Source organism: Echinops telfairi, unplaced genomic scaffold (genome assembly GCF_000313985.2).
Source record: "Echinops telfairi isolate 266 unplaced genomic scaffold, ASM31398v2 ScPeMD7_60;HRSCAF=208, whole genome shotgun sequence".
Lineage (NCBI taxonomy): Eukaryota > Metazoa > Chordata > Mammalia > Afrosoricida > Tenrecidae > Echinops > Echinops telfairi.
In genome coordinates, this window is record NW_022103958.1 from 4791507 (window position 1) to 4809861 (window position 18355).

The 18355-nt window shown below is 51.2% G+C and overlaps 1 protein-coding gene across 8 annotated transcripts in view; it reads left to right on the forward strand.

The window, feature by feature from the left end:
* The window catches only part of AMBRA1 (autophagy and beclin 1 regulator 1), a 183384-nt gene that overhangs the window by 150837 nt on the left and 14192 nt on the right, over positions 1-18355 (forward strand). For all 8 annotated transcript variants that reach the window (XM_045290836.1, XM_045290837.1, XM_004708334.2 and 5 more), the window contains 2 exons: positions 6463-6651; positions 7329-7483. In XM_045290836.1, the coding sequence (XP_045146771.1) occupies positions 6463-6651; positions 7329-7483 (344 nt within the window). The remainder of the gene's footprint in view (positions 1-6462; positions 6652-7328; positions 7484-18355) is intronic.

Genomic DNA, 18355 nt, shown 5'->3' on the forward strand with positions numbered 1-18355 from the left:
TCTGAGTCTGGAGCTGCCGAAGAAGCAGCAAAGCGGCGGTGGAAAGACTGAGTCCCCCTCTGCCCCCGCTGCCCGCCCGCCAGTGCAAGATGAGGAGGTGAAGGGGGGTCGTGGGGCTCGGAGCTTGGGAGAGGGAGAGGCAGCCAAGCCCGCCACAAAGCTCCCATCGAAGACCCCCAAAACGCACCAGCAGCTGCCTCATCGCCCCACCAGCGCGCGCACACACTCACTTCCTAAGGAGACTCCCCCGGCACTCCTCGCATCCCCCAGCCTCCTCCCTCCGCCGCCCAGCGCCCGGCCCGCAGCCCCCCAGCTCCCTGGCGAACCCCGAGCCTGCTCAGCCCCCCTCCACCCCTTTCCCCGCCGCCACCTCCCCACTTAAGTGTCTGAGGTTCAGCCTCACAAGGGACTGGAGGAGTAAGCTGCTTGCTTCCTTTTGCATGCAATTTATTATATTTTTTCCGGTCCTCTTGCAAAATACAGAAAAGGAAAGAAAAGGCAGCAGGAAATAATAATTTTTAAAAATCTATCGTATACCAGATACAGATTTGGGAATTAAAAAAAAAAAAGCTACACACCAATCTTCTTCCAGAGTCTTTCTCTGCCTCCATTTTTTTTAGGAGAGTTCACCAATTAATTGTCAACACTCCTGCCCCCAGCATTTTGGCCGAGGGGGGAAGGAGGGAAGACCAAAGAAAACAAACCGGAAAATAAACAAATAAAGAAGCCCGAGAGAGCCGCGATCTACAAAGTTTTGCACCAACACTTGGGCAGCTCCGTTTGCAAAGTCCTAGGAAACCATTTTCAGCAGTTGTGGGGGGAGGCGTCGACGTCATAATCCCCGGAACGTAAACATTGTTGCCGATCGCGCTGGGAGCCCGCGGCCGGGCTAGTGGTGGGGGGGCCCTCGGCCGGGGATCGGGGGGCGGGGGCGGCGGCGGCGTTCCTCAGTTCATACTGACACAAAAGTTTACCCAGCAGAGTGTGTTAAGACAGGCCTCTGTGGCCAGCAGATGGTACATTTGTCTCTGGTCCCATTAGGATGCTGCCTTCACACACGCTTTTATAGAAGGATCTTTTCTGTGTCATGGAGAAAGATTTTGAAGTCTTTTGAGGTCAAGGCTAATATAAATTTTTAACAGAATACAAGTGGACATCTTCCCAAATCCCTGTAATGTCACAGAACTGTTATGAAGACTGAATGCGTTCACGTGAGCACCCTGCGCAGTACTTGGCACTTACTGCAGTAAATGATCAGTGAGTGCTTTTGTTGTTGGTCTTTCTTGGAGATTGCATCATGGTTTTTTGAAAATGTAGTCACGATTTTCAAGTCACAGCCCACATTTCCAGTACCCTGAGATACAGGTGGTTCCTGGGTTCTAAACTTACGAACATCTGGCTTCACCGACAACCCCTACTTGCCCTTTCATGCTGTTAATTTGCCCTCCCTCTGAAACACTTCAGTGGAGCCTGATGACCTCTCGCCCACGTATTTTGCTGCTAAGCACAGGGTCAGCAGTTCAAACCCACCAGCCTCTCCTCTGGAGAAAGAAGAGATGACCTCCTTCTGAAGAGCTCGACACCTCAAAAACCCTTTCTCGGGACACTGGGGCTTGGGATTGATGTCCTCCCTCCCCCCCGAGTGGAGCTGGGCCTTTGGTTGATTGTCAAGCACTTTAATTGTTGCAACATCAAGGTTCTTGTCCATTAAATTAGGCTAGATAAGGACTGGATGCACCTGTTCCAACTTAATGTACAAATTCTTAAGACACAGGAACAGATCTCACTCTATTTGCATAAAGCGCGCGGGGGGTGGGGGGGTGTTAAAAAAAATCGTGGGAAAATAGAGTTCAAAGAGAATGAAAAGTTTCCACACACTTTTTGAACCCTCCTTGTATTTTTGATTTGTGCAAATGTAGACTGCTTATCCATATTTTCCCGCTCTGGAGGAGGGTGGTACTTGAGGTAGCTACAGCTGTTGCCTTCTCTGTGGTGGATTCTGAGCCCTCTTAAACATGCCCCCTGCCTGGCTGGAGATTATTTTCTGGGATAGAAAAACCACCCATGATCCGGGCATTGACTTCGAAGGCTTTCTCCAGCCTCGACCCTGACCATAGCATTCCCTTTCTATCTGTCATTTGTTCTTCTAGAACAACGGTTCTCAACCTGTGGGTCGCGACCCCTTTTTTGGGGGAGTGGGGGTCGAATGACCTTTTCATAGGGGTTGCCCAATTGATAACAGTAGCAAAATTACAGTTATGAATAGCAATGAAAGTAATTTTATGGTTGGGGTTCACCATCACAAGAAGAACTGTATTAAAGGGTTGCAGCATTAGGAAGGTTGAGAACCACTGTTCTAGAAGCTTAGGGCCCTTTTACTCGAGGTTCCTGGCAGCACTTGATGAGCTGTGCTCCCTGATCTGTTTGAATAGCATCTACTTATGGTTTTTCACGTCACCATTTTTCAGAGGCTCTTTCGTTGTGTTGTGGTTTCGCATTGGGCTGCTTACCCTGAGGTCATCAGTTCGAAGCTACCAGCCGCTTTTTAGGAGAAAAGACGGGGCTTTCTACTCCTGTAAACAGTTATAGTCTTGGAAACTCGGGAGGGCGGGGGTGGGAGTGAGTCGGCATCGACTCCGGGGCAGGGAGTTCGGCTGAGTGGTCAGCAAAGTGAGGTGGGGCTTGTGATGCAGGGTTCGGTGTGTACATCACCTCTGACTTCCCTGCAGCCAGTACATGGACACCTCACCTGGGTCCCAAGCGTTTCTCATGGGTCTCGTCATCCCCGCTCTGCCTGCTCCACATCTAGCTTCATCCAACTTGCACTTGGCCCCTTTCTGGAGTTAGGCTGAGGAGTCTTCCCACCCGTTTGTTCTCTCACTTTGAACACAGGATTAATGAACTCAATTACTGTTTGTCCAGAGTTTACAAGCGCGTGAATAAGACGTCATGCATAGTTTATTTAGAAAGTCATTTCATGGGGAAAAAAAGTTCATAAGATTCGATCTGTGGTTTTGAAGCACAAACTCATAAAAGAGTGAGTGGCCAGCAGTGGACCTGCACAAAAGGCCTTAAGACACCAAGTGAGGTGGGAGTGGGGGTGGGGTTGCCCCCAGTGTCATCTGGCGAGTCTATACAAAAAATCATGGTCTAAAACCTGAGGGGCTCAGAGCTGGCCGAGAGGAAATGTCCCTGCTTATTTGCACCCCTTTGGGTTTTCCAGGTCTGTATCTAATACGTTTTCAGAAGCACTGCCACTGCTAATCACTCCCCAGGCCTCAGCTGGCTAGCCAGCAACAGGCTGCCATCGATCTTTGCGCAAGGTGTTTGTTTATAATTTATGGAGCTGATAGGAAGGCAGAGCCATCTGTTTCTCCAGGCATCAGTATTTCTAACCCCTCCCCTTCTCTGCGAGGGCATTTGCACTTGGAAATTATTTATAATTAGGAGGAGATTACATTGCAGAGTCTGGAACATGGCTTCCTGCTGTCTCCTGCATCTTTTTTTCCCCTCCCCCTGGAGCTGCCCCCTTGAAGCTCGAAAACAGTTTGGACTCAAAAAGCCTGTCTTTAATAGCTTTCATTTTCATTTCATCCCATTCATTCCTTCTTCCTTTCCCATATGTGCTTGGACTTTGAGTGAGAGGAAGGTTGCTGGAGCTCCAGCTCAAGAATTGAGACCCCTTTGGCAATGAGGCATTGGGTAAGGCCCCGCAACACCTGGGAACGTGATCGAAGCATAGACCTTTTGGCCCAGCCATTTGTGCTTTACTGAACTGTCCAGGTGATTCTGATGCGGTTTGCGCCGCGCTGCGGTGAGGGTGTCCCGGAGCAGATAGAACGAGATCTCTGATGGGACGTGAAGGGCCACCGGGTCTTAGCCAAATCTCATTTTACCATTTTCTCGGCTTACATATTGCTACTGCATCCAAAAGGAGTGAGAAAACAAGTCATAGACTTGGTTCCTGAAGCCTCCTCCTCCTCAAGATGTCAGCCTGTTGAGAGGAAACCAACATGAATTCAAGCAGTGATGCCCAGTCCCCAGCCCGGTGCATCCCGTTCCACGGGGAAGCTCAGAGACAGCAAGCAGCAGATGGATGCTGCTCAGTGGAACTTGGAAATGACAGTGAAACTGTAAGCTGTCCAGAGCTCCCTGGAACACAGCTACCAGCTCACTCTAGTTGACCATGACTCCTTCATTAGGACAGAAGCGAGGCCCAAGATCAGTTCTGAAACAGAACAGAACTACTGGGAAATTGGGGTGGAGGTGTGGGGGATGAAACTTGAGGAGGTGGTCTCAGAGGTGGAATCCTGTAGTAGAAGCACAAACATGGAGGCGTGGGTTACAGGCAGGTGAAATGCTTGTTGTCTCTATCCCCAATGTCTTTAAGGGTGTAGAGCCAGACTAGGAGGCCTGGTAGTGCCTGGGTTAAGCACTTGGCTGCTAGCAGCTAAAAGTGCAGTCTGAGCCCACCAGGTGCTCCTCGGGAGGATAGGGTGGCAGTCTGCTTCAAGATCGGCCCTCTGTGGGCAGTTCTCTGCCCTTCTGGGGCTGCTACAAGTCAGCCTTCCCTCAATGGCCCAACTATCCAGAAGACAGACCTGACTATCCCGTCGTCGTCTCCCCGCTCTTCCTCCTCAGAAATGAGCATGGCAGTAAGCAGTGGAAGGCTCTCCTGGTGGTGAGTTTTAAGTCGTTGTAGACAGTTCTTGACTGACGGACATACTGACACCCTCGAGCTGGCTCTCCATACCCAGCATTCAGGAGAGAAAATGGCAACAGAGCAAAGCTGCCTTAAAGTCTGCGGCCCCCTCCTTCCAGCCTTGATGTCATGTCCTGCCTGATGTCCATGCTCCTTACTCTCTCCTCTTCCTCTGGTGCTCACAGTCTAGTCTAAGTCGTCAGTTTCTCTTTAGCTCTCTGAGGGACAGTGCCAACTCTGAAGGGAGGAACCAAGATGGGCTCACTCCGGAAGCTGATCCACACACCCAGTTCCTTGGGTTTCGTAGCCCCCACTGGAGTTGAGCCAGTCCAGAGAAAGAGGAGGAGATGATGGCATTTTGGGGAGTTGGGGGTTGTTTTTGTTCTTTGTTTTGGCAAAGGCCTCAGGACCCCGAGGAAGGACCAGACGGTCCCAGCTCTCATTCGATCAATCTAGTCATACCAGCTAGAGCAGATGGCGGCTTGGAAGTTGAGCAGTATGCAGGCCTAATGGTGATAACAGTGAGTATTTGGATGTCAATAGTTTATTAGTTAGCAAACAGAGCCATCCTTGTGGTCCCTCCTCGGGTTTATGCATAACGGTGCTGTAGGTGTCAGCCCTCCAGCGTTGGCACAACCGCCTCGTCAGTGTGTGCTGATGGCTTTTTGGATCTGCTCTGTCATCTCAGAGCTTCATTAGCAACATGGGGAAGTGAGCATCGAGTTTGATCATCACTCCCACTCCCCGACCATGGAAGTCTCCCCCAAAACGATCCTTTGTTTTGTTTTCTTGGCTCATTGCTTGGGGATGCTTACCCTTGACATTCTGAGCCCTGTCTTTTGGCTTACTGGGCTAGATCTCTTGGAAGGCAGTTGAATTTGGCTTTAAAAAGAAATTCTTTTTTACCCATCATAATCCTGGCAGTTTCAACCCAAGTCATCTCCTGCAGCGAGCGGAGAAAGAGTAAACCGTCTCTGTGCATGTACACATGAAGCTCCGTCCCTTTGAGTGTGTCGTGCTCTCTTGTGCCCGCCGGTGAGGTGGGCACTCCTGGTCCCAGCTCGTATTTCAGAGTAAACCACTTCCTCCTGACGGACCTGTACGATGGGCCTCAGAGAGGACATCAAATAGAAACGCAGGCCCAGCCAGCGCTACCCCCGGGCTTGATTCTCAGGAACTGCAGAGTGCAGATTTGAGCTGCCAAGGACAGCGCGTGAGCACACTGGGAAATGTGGAGTCCCCAGCCACCCAGCCAGGGCTGGGCCTTGACTCTCTGCTGAGTAGGGGTCAGGGGTCGCAAGGAATTGTTCTAATGATGTGAAGTGACTTCCTCTGCAAGGTCACGTGACGGGTGTGGAGGAGGCTGCCTGCATCGAGGCAGTTCTACCTGTATCGGCTTTCTTCCAATCAGTGGGCTTGCCCTTCCCTCATCTGGGTTTTCATCTTTGGAGCAATAGCAGTTGTTGAGTGACTATCCAGGAACAATTTTAAAGAATTTTGTCCTTGTTTACTCTCTCCAATGATGCTTTCAGAGTGTGATCCTAAAACTCAGTGGGCACTTGTGGTTGTGTTGACTGTCCCTGTTGAATTGGTACGAGGGACATATTTTTTCCTCCTCAGTGCTTCTTGCTCCATGATATTCTACTTTGACTGACAAGGCAGCCTTTAGTGTCCCTTGGGGGAGAGGCTCAGGCCCTTAGGGAGACCCCAGAATTTTTCCTACTGTCTATTTGTCCTTTTCTTTCTCTGTCCGGACGCAGCCTCGGTGAACGTGCTGGTGCAGAACTGCAAGATCTACAATGACGCCAGCTGCGACATTTCCGCTGACGGCCAGCTGCTGGCAGCTTTCATCCCGAGCAGTCAGAGGGGCTTTCCCGACGAAGGCATCCTGGCAGTCTACTCCCTGGCTCCCCACAACCTGGGCGAAATGCTCTACACCAAGCGATTTGGTAAGGGATTGGAACCCCAACCCAGTGCCGTGCCATGCCATGGGCACTGCGAGCAGGCATGACTCTGGTGGGATTTTTGTAGGAGGGTTCTTCCTGCCACAGTCGCACCAGCAGCTTCCGAATCCTGGTATGATGGCCCACTTAGACACTCGGAGGCAGCCTGGCACTGTGTATTACAAGCCCTCAAAATGTGTGCTCTTTGATGGAGCAATCTCACTTCTAAGAGAGCAGTAGTCAGAAACAATATGAATGTTGATATGCAAGAACATTCACAGCAGTATTATTTATAACAAGGAGAACTGTAAGATTGTAAAGAGTTGCTTAAATTTAAGTGGCTGTACAGTCATATGATAGATTGGCCCTTACAATGTTCCTGTAGAAGAACATTTAATGATGGGAAATGTTCCTAACTTAGACAGTAGATTTCAAATAGTATTTACATTGTTTACTGTTATATTGTTTTGTGGTTTGATGGTAACAATGGATAGCATTTATTAAATTCTTATTGTCAAACACTGTGCTCAGGCTTTATGCTCCTCTCTATGGTCCTTTGAGGTAATCCCAGGATGACAGAAGATAGGAAGTTTGGAGGGAAAGAGAGAAGACTAAGAGTGAAAGGTGTTGCCTGACAATGACAAGCGTGGTGGGTAATGTCTCTCTCCTCTGTTGCCCCTCAGGCCCCAATGCCATTTCAGTGAGCCTGTCCCCGATGGGCCGCTATGTCATGGTGGGCTTGGCCTCACGACGGATCCTGCTGCACCCCTCCACAGAGCACATGGTGGCCCAGGTCTTCAGGCTGCAACAGGCCCACGGCGGGGAGACCTCCATGAGGGTGAGTGCCCTGTGGTGCCTCTGCTGGGGGGCTTTCCTAGGCTGGGCAGGGTAATGAAGGCAGCGGCCTGGTCACTTCGCCAGGACCAGAGGAATAAGGAAGGACTCAGCCCACCCAGCCCAACTGTGTAGACTTGTCTCACAGCGCATTAAGAACTGGCTTCCCTCGAGGTCTGAAAGTGTCTTTGGATAAGGAATCAACCGGACACTTTCTTCCCTCAACCTGAGACCTTTTTTCTAGAGGTTCATAAAAGAACCCGTGAGATACTTAGGGTTATTTACTAAGGGCCCCCCCTCCCTACTTTTTTTTTTTTTTTAGGGGTCAAGACAAAAAAAAGTTTATGGTGAGTATACCAGGAAATGTGTTGAGATTTTTTTTTTGGTGGATTGTAATCATGATGGAAGACAATACCTTTGGGCCATTGCTCTGCACATAATTGTCCTGTGTACTTCACCAGCGGAGGAAGGGTCCTACTTAGACTCCCCTCTCGTCTCAGGCCAGCCTCGCTGTTTTGCAAGCCTTCTGGACTCTGTGTAGTTGGCGGTCTGACGTGGTTAGGCTAGCATGCCTAACTGAGCTTTCCACATCTCGTGGGGGCTCATTTGGCCCGGCTTTTGTCAAGGGGAGTTGAGTATTTGAACAGTCTCTAATTAGATGGTATTTAAGCTCTGTCTCAAGCTAAGAACCTGTGAATTCCCTTAGCACTTTCTATAGTCTCTGCCATTTATAGTTTCATGCACTTGTGTGTTCCCTTATGTTTTCCTTAGCCGTGTCTCATATATGTTTAATCCACTCAGTTAGGCTCCATGTGAACTCTGGAGTGGCACATTCCCCGTGGTCCCTCATTCAGTGCTGTGGATGTAGATGCTTGTTGGCTGCCTGGAATCGGGGAGGAATTGTTTCAGAGAGGAATCTAGAGATAGCTCCAGTATGTGCAAAGTGATAGGAAGTGGGTGGCCTAGTGACGTCTCCTCTTCTCTCTCCTGTGTCTTCTCCCTACTGTCTCCTGCAGGTACCGTCTCCCCAAGCTCTCCCTAGCCATTCTCCAAGCTCCCTGAATGTGACAAGGCTCTTTGATGCCGTGTTCCCTTACCTGGAATGCCCTCCCCTCCTCCGTCCCTAACTGCCTGTCAAGCACTTCCCCTTCTGTGAACCCTCCTTCACAGAGTTGGCAGCTCCCGCCTTGTGCTACCACCGTGCCTGTCCGTGCTAAGGCTCAGCACACCTCACTGCAGTCATTTGCTCCCATGTCAGGCTCCTCTCCTGGATTGTGAGCTCCTTGAGAACAGGCCCCATGGGTCGTTCACCTTTGGGAAGTCCAAGTAGGGAATAGGGTACCTGACATCTACCACAAACTGGACACATGAAAACCTCCTTATCACTTCTAGGTGGAAATTAGCCGAAGCCAGGGCTGGGGGCAGGGATGGCCTGTCTCACCAAGCCTCTGAAGGGAAGAAAGAAGGCCTCAGCTCTTGACCTTGTAAGGACGGGGAAAGGTCTGATTCCTGAATTTCATGGCAGTCTGAAAATGGTTGACCTTGGCTGCTGGGAGAAGACAGTTCATTGGGCCAGTTTTTCTTACTTAGATCTGTGCAGATGGGGGTTGAGTTTTAGTTTAAATCATCTTCTTTAAAAAATCATCATCTTTTGCTGCTGTTCGGCACACTTGGGTGGTGAAAGTACCTGGTATCTGCTTTGTGCCACCTAGAAACCCAGGGCCCCACAGATGTTCTTCTGACTCTTCCTGCCTCGCTGTGGACTAATTATTGATAATCATTCATTAAGAGACAGGATCTGATTGCTCCAACACTAATGGGCAAAGCCAGCCTCTTCCGGAAGCCAGGGCTCTGCCCAACTCCTGGGCTTGGCTGGCGAGCTCTCCAGCCTCCTGTGGTTCCTCTTCCATATGTAGCCAGAACCTCTGGCTAAGGCCAGACAGCTCCCGAGCAGAAGCCAAGATGGTGGGGTCTGCTGTCACATAAGGGCTGGCAGCACAGGGAGTGCATGCAGTGGGAGAAGTCTGCTGAGGAGCTGTGCTAATCCAATTACTCTGTTCCGGCCCTGCGAGGGGCTCAGAGCAACCAGCCAGCTGCCTCGAGCCTCATGACAAGAGCTATTTCTCAGACCTCCCAGGGAGGCTTTTTTGATTCTCAATTGGTACCATCTGCTACTTACAAGAAGAAGCCGAAGTAACCAGAATGCTTCTCTTTGGAAAGGCTTACCTCTCACTCAAAAGGCAGGATCAAGGCCTCTCAAGGAGGTTTTGCTCAACCAAGTGCCTGCCTAGTCAGACCCCCAACACTGCAGAAAGGTTTCCGGGTTTCCAGGTCTTGACTGCCCTTTACATCTAAAGGCATCAAACATCCAACCAGTGTCCCTGTATCATTCACTGGGGGGAAGGGAAGGCACCAGCATCTTTGGATAGCTCTGCTGCTCCGCTGTTAAAGGCAAGAGGTACCTGTTTTTTTCTGAGAACAGGGAGTGAGGCTGTAAAGGGACAGTAGAGCATCTCTCTTCCCACAGGTAGACAGGTGAGGTGTAATGCCCAGCCCTGTCCTTACAGGAATGCTTTTTCAGCAGTGGGAGTATCCCAGATCCTCTCTACCTATAATCTCCTTTCCTGTGGTGTTACCTCTGGGTATGTACTGTCATCATCAGAAAGGTGAACTGTCTGGTCCAACAGGTATTCCTAAGAGAACATCCTTTAGGGCATTGCTTTATCTTATTTCCATTCCCATTAAGTGACATCTCTCCCCAAGAGAGAGTCCTTTGCACAGTCTCTTGTGAAAATTCTTCTCTAAAGGAATTGCTCTCAGCCCTGGACTTCTGGATCAGTGCTTTTTGAACTGTGGTTCTTGGACCACCTGCACATGTTTAGTCCTTGTTAAAATACAGACGCTTCTTTGGCCTTAAGAGCCCCACAGGAAGGGGAATAGTAGGGAGCCAGGTATTTGTATTTTAAAAACAAGCTTGTCAGATGATTCTAATGAGCCCTTGAATTTGAGAGTAGTTGTTGTTAATGAGTGTCCATCATTTTAAGTCTCAGCCCTCAGACTCAACTGTTGTGTGCCTGATTCTCTGCTCATTCTGTTGTGGGCACCGTGACTTTCTGCGAGAGAAAGACCAGGGAACCCACTCCCATTGAGATCCCAGCCTAGCGAACACCCTGAGGGAGCAGTTCTGCTCTGTCATGTGGGTGGGTGGTCCACTCAGTGACTCCCACCAACAGCAGGGACTTTCTCTGTTCTATTTCTAACCAAACTGCCCTGAGCTGAGCCTGTTGACTTGGTGAACTTCACCGCCCGGCTTTTCTTAGCCGGTGCTGCTTTCCAGGTTTCTCTCTGACGCCGGAATGTGGCGGCGGTTTTCTTCCCTGCGCTGAGAGTCATGTCTGTCCTTGTTTCTAGACTCCACTCCTTTTGACATTGCCCTGCTCTGCTTCTGGAGGCCACCCAGGGTCTTTCCCGCTTTCCTGTGAGTGATGGGCAAGCCAGAAGAATCAAGGCGGGCACACATTTTGCTCTTCCCCTCCCCTCTGTCCATACTAGACAGTTCCAGCCTGGATATGCTATTTTCTATGACTCAGAGTCTTATTTTCACTCTCTGCCTCCCGTATACTTGAGCCGGGGGGTGAGGGTGGGGGGGCTTTCTGTAAATCTCTTGTTTTGTTTTTAGGTTAGGCTTTTAGGGACTGCTGAGCCCAAAGTTTTTGCTGACTTCTCAAAACACTCAACTTCCAGTGTTCTCCCTCTACTTCGTTGTCTAATTGGAGCAAGGCACAACGTTGTAACTGAAAACCGCAATTAATTTCTAAAATAGTGGCAACTTGCACATTATGATAACTTTGGTTGTAACCAAGTGAAAGCATACCAACAAGAACACCGAATTAGTAATGAAAGCAGAAGCCGCCGTCGTCCCAGCCTCTGCTTCCAGTTCGTGTCACCTAGGAGTGGGGCAGGCTCGCCTGGTGCTGCAGGGCATTCTGAACTCGAAAGCCAGAATAAAGGGTAATGCATTCAACACTTGTGTGTCTGGACGCTTTCTCCCAACAGGGGTCAGCCTCCCAGCCTCGCAGGTGGGGCCTGAAGGAGATGAGTGGCTTAATAATGGCAAAATAACCTCACTGCGGAGTTCCTGCAGCTCTCCGAGGCAGGACACGTGGTTGGCATTTCTCTCTGCCCGTTTTATGACTGACGGGGTGGGGGTGTGGCCCTCCAAGACAGGGTTGAGAGTCGGTTTGCATCCCTGCCTCACATGCTTCCAGGTTAGGTTCATTGAGGGTCTTTTCTCCCGCAGTGTGGTCAAGCTGCATTCAAGGCTGAGCTGAGCGAGTGTTTGCCAAACCAACCATTGGTCTGGACCGGTGTCAGGGAAAGCACGCGAGCCTGGAGAAGGGGGAGCTGCCCTGTGGTGGACTGTGCTGTGCACGCGTTCCCGCTGCAGGAGCGGTAGCGTGGGGGTGACCAGTCCTAGCTCTCAAAACATCATCGTCAATAAGGCCCAGGCAGCAGGGAGCGTGTTTGTTTGAGCAGAGCCATCACCTGTCAGGGCAGCCATGTGGTCCCTGGGAGCAGTGGAGAACTTAGTAGAAAGACGAAGCCTCAGTCTCAGGCCAGCCCTGCGGAATCAAGGTAGCTCCATGTTTGGCGTGGCCTGCAGGTTGAGCTCTAGGCGCGGCTGCCTGGGCAGTGTGGTTAGAGCTCCTTCCTGTCCGTCCCCTTTTGCTCCCACCCCGTCGCTTACTGGCCAAGACCTTACCTGTTTAACTTGGGGGCTCTGGTCAGAGTTCTGATTGTCCTGGAAGCTGGAAAATGGCTGGTGCCTCGTGCCCAAGCTGTCCTGGATGGTGCTCTTGATGCCACCTTGAGAACCAGGGAAATGTTATGAGCCCCTTTTGGGTTTCTCCCTGAGATTCTTACTCTCCCATATTGGCCTCTACTCAGGCTCTCTCCTGGGGACCACGCCTGCTTGCCTACCTGTTAGAAACAAGAGGCCTTGCCTTTGAGAGTAAGCAGCAGGACCCATATCTTTTCCTTCAGGCCTCTTTTCTTGAGTTTCTGTTCCCATCGTCCAACTCACTGTGGCCCTTCCCTGGGACATAGATGTCAATGTGCTGCTCATTAATGGGCATCCTAGTGTCACCCTGGCTCTGAAGAAGCATAGGCATGCTGTCATCCATACCATTTTACCGCCATCTCCAAGTGTCCACGACTGTTTAAAAATGAACTAAAGAAAAGGCTTGGTACCCAGAATGCTCAGATTACTCACAACCTCAGCAGGAACTTCCCTCGGTCTGGATGGATGCCCGGCTCTGATGGCATGGACCAGCATCTATAAATAATTGCACTTGGGTAGGCTCCTTGGGCCAGACTCTAAGTCCATTCTTAAACAGATAATCTCCCTCCTTGCTCTGCCTTATCAGCCCAATCATCTCTCCACCCTCGATGCTTTAAGCTTAATTTTCAAAAGTGACCTAGAACTCTAGTTCAGTCCCGAATGTTCTCCAGCAATCTTCAGGGAACTGAGCCTCCCCTTAATCTTGTCTGGCCTTGGGGGCAGCAAATACCAGAAATAAAGGTAGGTTATTTTTGCATCCAAGAAGGGGGTTACTGTTTCTTCAAGGGGAGTTTGGGGTAAAAGAGAGACAGCTTTGTTGTTAGAAATGATTTACTCCTTCCTAAGATTTTTGTCCTCATTAATTTTCTTAAAGCTGCCTGTCAGTTGATTAAAAGCTGCTTCCGCTGCAATTATCCTAAAGTTGACTTCTGAGATGTGGTACAAAGCACCCATCTTCAAAAAGTTCCTTTCTTCAGAACTTTACGCGGAAGGGGGAGGGGGACCGGAGAAGCCAGAGATGTCTCTGGTGCAATTTGTCAGAGAAGGGAGGGATCAAGACAGGACATTAAGAATAACATTAGACCCGCTCATGGCGCTGTACATGCAGGCACATTTTTCTATGACCAAGTCCTCCACACTGATGATTTCTTTCCCTCTTGACCTCTTACTTAGGAGGGCGCAGCCTACACCCCGTTTCCATCTTTTCACTCAGCCAAATCTTCGCTAGCCCCTCTGAGTGCCAGGGTCTGGTCCCTCCCTTGGTGCAGACTTGCTAAGCACAGAGGCACCCTTGCTTTCCTGTCTGTGTGCTACGTAGAAATCTCATGTAGACACACACACACTCGGTGTGTCTAACACACTGCTTAAGAGCAATTGAATGGCGCTGCCAATGAGTTCGTTACTCGTTCTGGCAGACCTCTTTGCCAACGTTCTGCCGGAGGTCTGAGAGTTGCTCAGAACATTGCAGGGAATGCCGGGAGATGGTGTTTGGTCAGAAGTGAAAGGTCAAGCCTTTCCCCTGTTCACTTGGAAAACCATGCTTTGTAGAAAGCAGACAGGTAAATCACCTTCCCCCAAGAACTGTAGAATGCCGGAAAATATGTTAAAAGACTTCTCATCAAAGGTCAATTCCAGAACGCTTAGAGCAGCACTCCTTTGGCCCTTTCCTTTTAAGATTTAGAAAACTGGGGACGTTGTGCCACTTGGGCTGTTTTAGAGAGGTGAGAGGGCCAAAGGGGTTTGGAAAGCAAGGAGTGCCTTGGTGTTCATGCAGAACTCCAGTAGGTCCCTCTGCCGAAGTAAGCTCCTTGCTTGACCCCAGTGCCAGAGAAGATGGATGGCCTTTGCAAAAGAATGTGTTTTTCATCTGTCCTTGGCATCTCTTTGAGGAGCAAATGAGGAGAGTTTACACGTCTCTCCAAGTCACAGGAGATGGGCTAGAAACTGTCCAGGCAACAGACTGTCCATAGCAGGTACCGAGTTCCAAGAAGTCAAGAAAAGGAATCAGTTACTCTTTTCTGTTGGTGTGTGTGTGTGTGTTTGTGTGTGTGTGTGTGTGTGTGTGTGTGAGAGAGAGAGAGAGAGAGAGAGAGAGAGAGAGAACCACTTGAAAAATCCCAACAATATTCTGCAAGGTCTAAACTCAAAAGAAGACTTGGAAACCGTAAAATAAATGGAAGTTTCTAGAAAGTTCAGATTCGCTTAGAAATGAAGAGACTCCCAGAATGCATGAATCGAAAGAGATGAGCACCAGCTGGCAAGGAAGAGCTCTACCCTGCTGGCCTTCCTCCTACTCCTCGCTACTGAGGGATGGGTGCTTCCAAGCCTGGGACAAGATGTGTAGCCCCCATTTCCAATGGACAGGTCAGCTGTCTCTTAGCATCTGCTTTCCATTAATTTCTCCCACTTCCGGGAGAGCCGCTTCTCGTCTAGCCACCCTCCCTGAAAGCTGGCCACCTCCGTCATTCCCTCAGGGCCCAGAATGCATTTCTCCTCGGAATTCCTTTCCTTCTCAAAGCTCCTCTGGCCTGCCCCTTCTCCAGTGACCCCTCTGGTCTCTCCATGGGCTTCCATTGTCATCAGTAAAATAAGGACCATTTGTTAACTGCTCTGGACCCCCAGCCACCACAGCACAGTTCCACCTTTACAGCTGAGGAGATTGTCCCACTGTGCACACAGTGATTCCATAGTCTCTTTGGGGTTCTCCTCGGGGCTCCTCTGAGCAGCAGTACAGCCGGCCACCTGGACTGGTGGCCTGAGCCTTACTGACAGGCAACCAAAGGGAAGCCTCCTGTTGGAGACAGCACTGCAGGATGGCTTCCCACGGAGCTTCCCCGGCTGCCTCTGTCATCCTGTGCCCAGCTGCCTTTGAATAGGAAATAAGACTCTTTTGGGTTTGATCTGTTCGTTCGGGAGCTGTTGTCGTTTGCTCCCACTTCCTGTTCGTTCAAGTTTAAGGGCTGGAGGAGCAAGCCGTACAAGAGATTGTTTTGGAGCCCAGGAGTGAAGGAGCCGTTCTCTTTTCCCCACCCCCTTAGAGCTATAAAGATCTTGGCCGCCTGACTCACAGGCCCTGTTGACGTGCGCGGCACTGCGTTGACTCTAAAAAACAGGTTCCTTCTCCCATATTGATTCCCATTCCCTTCATAGATGTTAGAAATGAGAGGAGTCTGCTTGGCAGGGAGGGGGCACTACAAGTGCTGTCAGCATTTGTCACATCCCAAGGAACAGCTGCAGACGAGACAGGTGAGACCAGGACTCTGTTGACATGACTCGACCCCAGCTGGGACCAGCCTTCTCTGTGGTGGTGTGTCATTGAGTCAACTCTGACTCCTCCTGGATCCACCGAGACAGGAGAGCTGCCCATGAGGTTTCCCAGCCTGGAGCCTGGATTGCCGGGCCCTTTCTCTGGGGTAATTTGGAATTGGATGTTAGACCTTCATGAAGCACCACTTTTGCCCAAGATAAAAGAGAGAGGGATTCCCCTCTCCTCCACCCCAGGTCACCTAGCTTTGTCCACAGGGAGCCTCAGGGCACCTAAAGATAAGGAAACTTGCCCCTGGAGTGCCATGAAGTACAGGCAGGTCCTGTCCCTTCTGTCACAGATCTCCCTGTCTCAGTGCCGAGTGACGGGCTCCATCCCCACTCTGGGAGGAGACCCACAGATCTTCCCTAGGGAAGGCGGAAACCAAGAAGGGGGCGGGGGTAGTAGGGGAAGCTCCCTGCTTGTCTGCTAGTATGAGGGCTAACTTGTTGCCCAGCCCCTCTCTCGTCTCCAGGGCAGGACTCATCGCAAGGAGCGTTTTCCCTCTGTGAGGGCACTGCCAGCTGTCGCCCACCGCCAGGGCAGAGTGGAAGCTGCCCCTCTGGGTGGTTTTCAGAATGGGCCAGATTCTCATTCCCTCAGGATCTTCTCTTAGAGAACATGTGTAAAACGAGGCCTGGACCGAGACCCTCTCAGGACAGGGGACCAGCGCTTCCTACCTGAGCCACACCTGTGCGCTCTTTTCCTTTTCTCCCGCCTGCCCACCCCCAGGGCCCTGTGATAAGCAAGCAAGTGCTTATCAGGAATCTGGAGGCTGCTGATCTGCACATGGCACTTCTGGATGCCCGCCACAAAGCAGGATTTAGCCTAATACCCAAACGTTGCAGGAGATGGGTGCTCGAGAGCTGCCCTTTCAGCATGGTGTCAGCACTTTGGGGTGGGGGTGCCCAGGCAGGGAGGGGAAAGCCAGAGGACACATTGATGCCCCCGCGACTCTAGGAGCCATAGAAGCTGTGAGACTTCTGTGCAGCAGTATCGGGTGGGAGGGGTTAATTACTTTTCTAATCCCTCTGTGGCCTTGTCCAACCTCAGCTGGGTTTGCCCATCACATTGTCTCTCCAGGGTTTTGCCCATCAAGCAAGTTCTTGTACTTGAATCAAACTGAGGGTGTGTGTCTTAATCTCTCTGTGGTGAGCAGGTGAATGTGTGACGTCTGAGTGCCTCTCCTTCCAGGCCCCATCAGCACAGATGCACCAACCCGATGGTCCTTCGGGACAGGTCCTGCCCTCTGGAACTTGGAATCTCTGGGACTTGAGAGAGGCTCTTAGGAGGCTGCCCCCAACGCAGAACAGAGGCTCCCCTCTTATAGCTTTCTGAATGAACACTCCCTGGGCTGGGGGTGCCCCGCTCACCCTCCCTGACTCTGGAAGGAGGAAAAGGAAGCAGATGAAGCGAGGTGCCCCAGCCACAGTGTCTGATCTGACCCACAGGGCTTTGTTACTGTCTTTGCCACGCCCTTCACCATGGTAGCCCATGGGGAAGGGGGAGCCTTGGGAGAAGGGATGGGGCCAGCCCCCCAGCCTCGGGTTGGACTGGAAAAGACGGATGAGGCCAACAGGGAGAAGCGGTCCTGCTGTTGCCGTGGGCGTCTGCAGGCGAGCAGGGGCCGGGAATAGGTCTGATTCCCTGCCAAGGAAGAGTCTACTCCACTGGGCTCTCTCCGATAGTCTCCCCAATCAGACCAGGCCCTCAAGGGGCCCCAAAGCCTGACAGGGAGGAACAAGCTTCCTGATGCCCCAGCCACAGGGTGGTAGGGCTCACGCCTCCTTCAGAGTCCTGGGACTGCCTCAGGGCCCCAGCAAGGCCATGCATTTCAGCCCCACAGAACTGGTCTGCTGTCTGCTTCCCACCAGAGGTGGCCCTGGGGCAGGCCTTTCAGGGGGACACCCAAGGCCCTAGACTTAGGAGTCCCGTCCCCATCCCCGTCACCCCCCACCCCCCGCCCCCTCCATCCAGGCTTCTTTCCCGTTGCTGTTGTTTGAGTGCCAGGACGCTCAGGCGGCAGCCATGGTGGTGGTGGTTAGGGGCCACAAGGACCTTGAGAGCAGAATGAGGCGCCGCCCGGCCCTGCGCCATCCTCACAGTTGTTCCAGTGTTAGAGCCCATTGTTGGCAGCCACGGTGGCAGCCCGTCTTGTCTAGGCCCATCCTCTCTTTCGCCATGCCACCCCTCTACCAGGCATGCTGTCCTTCTCCAGCGTGTGCAAAGTACCCGAGAAGAAGTCTCACCAGCCTTGCTCTGCAGAGCATTCTTCCAGGGCAGATCTGCTGGTTCTTCGGGCAGTCAGTCCGCAGTACTTCAGTGGGCTTCTCCAGCTCCATCAGTTGGACTCCCTTGTTGGAGGCAGGGGCAGGGTGGGTATGGCGTTCTCATCAGGATAAGCAGACAACTCAGGGTTGTCGTGCCACCCCACGTTCGTTCGGTGGCTATTACTTTCTAAGTCACACTATCATCTTCTCAGAGCCTCGGGGGAAGATGCAGCATGTCCCTGTTTTGTAGATTGAAAGCCAGCAAGACTTAGAAGGGCAATCTAGGGACAAGCTCTGGTTTAGACCTTTTTAAAGGCCCTAGATGTCAGTTACAAGTCATGATAGTAATCATGTTAGCGGTGCCGGCCATTGTGGTTTTTCTTTTTTTTAATTTTTTTTAGTCATTTTATTAGGGGCTCATACAACTCTTATCACAATCCATACACACATCAATTGTGTAAA